Source organism: Rhipicephalus microplus, chromosome 2, assembly GCF_043290135.1.
Source record: "Rhipicephalus microplus isolate Deutch F79 chromosome 2, USDA_Rmic, whole genome shotgun sequence".
Lineage (NCBI taxonomy): Eukaryota > Metazoa > Arthropoda > Arachnida > Ixodida > Ixodidae > Rhipicephalus > Rhipicephalus microplus.
In genome coordinates, this window is record NC_134701.1 from 284838490 (window position 1) to 284842240 (window position 3751).

Sequence of the window (3751 nt, forward strand, 5' to 3'; positions counted from 1 at the left end):
ACATTAGAGCAATGTTCTTGGGACCGCAAAACAAATACACTTATTTTGTTGCAAAATAGGAAGGGTGCTTGCGCATATATGTGAGCTTTCAACATGTATGGTAGTCAACGCATCACATTTAGCATGTTCGTGCTAGAGGTACGTCGTTGCTCGAAATATCTCTCGCTAAGTAAAGTTCGCCTTCAAAGAAAAGATGCGCCATAATGACTCTGTAAATAGTTAAAATAATCATACTTGTCTTAAACGATAAAATACAACCACATGAACTATAAAGATACTGTATCACCAGACGTCAATTTTGACGTAGCGTTCGGCGTTTGTCGTTGCTCTGGGTCCCTTGCGGATCAACGTTTGCGTTATCGGGCACTGGTTGGGTGATCCCGGGAGGCGCCTCAAACGGTATGTCCGACGGCTCGTCCGGCAGCACGGCACTCTCTTTTACGTCCGGAAGCTGAATTGCCAGAAAGGCAGCGGTGAGCCCCAGCAGCGACACCACGACTAGTGGCAGCCATGACACCTGGAGAAATCCTAGATGCACGACCACTGGCATGGCGATGCTGGCCGCCGCAGAAAAGCACGCACACGTTGCCAGGCCCCAACAGCGCATCACTGTGGGGTACACTTCTGCTGTGTACAGTGTGAGAACAGCTTGTGATGCATCCGTGCCCACGCTCGCCAGAGTCAGCAGGGTCACGGTGGATACCTCATTCGCATCGCCCCATGCAGCGGCCCCGAACAGGGCAGTGGCAGCAATAATCAATGCCCAAGCGAGAGACGTCTTGCGGCCGATGTGTGCCACCGACGCCATAGCACCCAGCTCGCCTGGGACAGACAGCAGCGCGAACAGCGCTACGAGAGCTGCCGGATAGAGTCCGAGGTAGTGAATCTTAAGCAACGTCGCCTGCAACGTGAATGCGGTCACGCTCCAGCAGAAGCAAAGAATGCCATTATTCCTCCAACGGCATCGCAGGCAGGCTGCCTGACAAAAAGTACTCTGCCGAATGCCTTCTCGGTTTTCTAACTCACGACGCTGGCGTGCCCACTGGCGCCGCACATCAAACAGGTTCTCAGCATTGAGCGTGGCCGCATGCATGACGACCGCCTCAGCCTCCTCTAGCCGGCCTCTAGCCAGCAACCAGCGTGGCGACTCGATAAGGGCGGTGACAGTGCGCAGCATCATGAAGCATGGCAGTATGCTTGCAAGGTGTAGCATATACCAGCTGAACCGGGCCAGCATCATGGTGGAGGCGATGATGGTACCGATAACCTTGCTTATCAACAGCGCCATTGCGTAAAGAGTGCGGCGCTCCGGGGCCAGAACTTCCATCACAAGCACAAAGGTAGTGTTGAAAAGCGTGGCAGTGGAGGCTCCGAGGAGGAAGCGCATGACTACGAACGTGTTTAGCCTGACGAACAATAGAATCACCATAACTGCCGCCAACAAAACCATCAATGCGAACTGCATCACTGGCTTTCTGCCTAGCCAGTCCGCCAAAGGTCCCGTGATGAGCAATGCGCAGATGGCGCCCATTGCGAAGGCAGAACAGCTCACCGGCAGGTACCAAGCACGTTCGCAGACCAAGCCAAACTCCTCCACAAGGGAGTAGTGATAGGCGGAGGCTCCGTACTCCCAGCTGGTGCACGGCACTGTGGGTTCACCGGTGGCATTAAAATCGGCATACATGCAGCACCGGCTGTAATCGCCATCTTCGGTGCGAGGAACCATCTGGTGCTTCCACTCTTCTGTAGTAATGTTGCGTAGATTCTTGGGTCTAGCGCACCAGTAATCAATATCGTGCTGGACGATCTGCAGCGGCAGCGTTTGAAAGGGCACCATGAAGGCTACGAGCAAGCCAAAGTGGAATGTCGTCGTTTGGAACGGACCGCGCCTGCCGACAAGAAAAGAAGCCTCTTCTCGGCGCAAACACCTCGCCATCGCACTGTTAACCGCAGGTGGTGGCAGGGGTGAGACATCTTGCTGCGTGCTCAGCGAAGCCCGCAACAGGGATTGCTGACTGACAGACTGCAGGCTCTCGTTCGGCTGCCTTTGCTTGCTTGATACGGAGGTCGACTCGGGCTGCTTCATGCCCGCGTTGCATGGTTGCTGAGCGATCACCCGTGGAGCGCCGCCAGGTGTTTGTTGCGAATATCTCCGCAACTCGTCAGGGCTGCCGTTTGCTGACAATGAGCGGAAACGGCCAAGTAACGGTGACAGTAGCTGCCGAGCTTTGGTTGCCCAGGAAGCAGGAACGTCCTCGCAGGGCTGGATCTGCAAAGCCACGCGCTCGTCCTGCGACGATTTCTGCTTCACAACAGACGGGTACGATTGCCGCAGACCTGGACGGCGTTCGCGAATGCGGGAGCCTATCGACAACGTGCATCGCTCCGAGGTAAGATCTGTGTCGGAATAACTTGCAGCCGACGTCGTCAAAACTCTGGCCTTCGGATACCTGCACATACGAGATGGTCGCTTCGCAGAGAGTGACGCTGGCAATGTAGCGAAGTGTGATGAGGAGCCCAACGATGATCTTCGGGATGCATTAGATGGCGTTGAAGTGGGAAGTGCTATCAATGGAGTCGGGGAGTCGGATGGAGTAGTTAAGCCCGAAGGTGCTACGGCGCTGAAGGCAGAATCGCATTCTTGCGGTGATGTCGGAGATTGCCATGGGGAGGACATCAACGCCGCTTCTCGCATCGACGACGAAGAATGCAACTGATGCTCAGCAGGTTCGACTCCCGACGCTACGCTGCGGTTGCTCAACGTCTTGGCGTTCGATTCAGGGAGCTCGGACAGCGGCGTTAGGAAACCTTCACTCCTTCGCCTGCACTTGGAACCACGAAGTGGCGACTTGGACATAGTCACGCCTCGGTACGAGTCTTGAAGCGGCAGCGTTATTACGTATCCAGAGCAACGGTGACCGCTTCAGAGGGTGCGCATAGAAAAGAGCTCCTTTGTGACCTTAATCGTCGGTTGCAGCTTCTTCTTCTGGCACGCGCGTAGCGGCTGTCGCGAGCACTTTACTATTCGTTATTGTCACCAGTCTGCCCCACTACAATCAGCAGGTTGTGTACTTTAATAGCTGATTATTGAATATGGGACAACATTTTTGTAACAACTGCTTCCAAATATAGCTTTTCCTTAGGAGTACAGCAGCGATGCGTGACACTGCTTTTGTACAAGGCGCTACACTGGAATGAAAAATCTACAAATGTTGACCTTGGTAGTTTACAGTACAGGACACATAAGAGAAAGGAAAAAAAGAATGAAGGAAGCATTACTTCCTGAATCAAGTTTTGGCAAGTTATGCCGTTTTAAAGCCCACCCGTAACTTCTTGCGGTGAGATCAAGCATTGAGCGAGATTCGATTTGGCTTTGGTGCATGCTTCCTTCCTGCAGTAGCTTTTATTCGAAGCGCACTCGTTCGGCACAGGTCGACGAGCTCGCTGTGGCAGTTCAATAATAGAACGCCCGTGGTAGTAAAACTTACTGCGCGCTGTGGTATTTGGATGACGTATTGGGAAGACGGGCTTCAATCACTCCCCGCGATACTAACTCCTCTATTTTTTCTCCGTCCATGAGATGATGATGATGACAAATTTATTGTTCCGCCAAATAAGGAGGCCACCACTCTCTGTTCTCGGCGCACAGGCCCTGGTGGCGTTCGCTGGCAACTCCACGATTTGAAGTAGGCGAAGATTTCTTGTCTCCTCGCGGCTTTTTCCGCCAGGAGAAGGCTTCATGATGATGTGC

General features: G+C 53.4%; 1 protein-coding gene across 1 annotated transcript; it reads right to left on the reverse strand.

Moving 5' to 3' along the window:
* Positions 1–292: 292 nt before the first annotated feature.
* LOC142795271 (solute carrier family 22 member 7-like) lies at positions 293–2857 on the reverse strand. Its single transcript, XM_075886024.1, has one exon. The coding sequence runs from the start codon at positions 2855–2857 to the stop codon at positions 293–295; it is 2565 nt and encodes an 854-aa protein (XP_075742139.1).
* Positions 2858–3751: the final 894 nt, after the last annotated feature.

Bases quoted from the DNA above. Each gene is read 5' to 3' on its own strand.
- LOC142795271 (XM_075886024.1), bottom strand. From the start codon at position 2,857: ATGTCCAAGTCGCCACTTCGTGGTTCCAAGTGCAGGCGAAGGAGTGAA.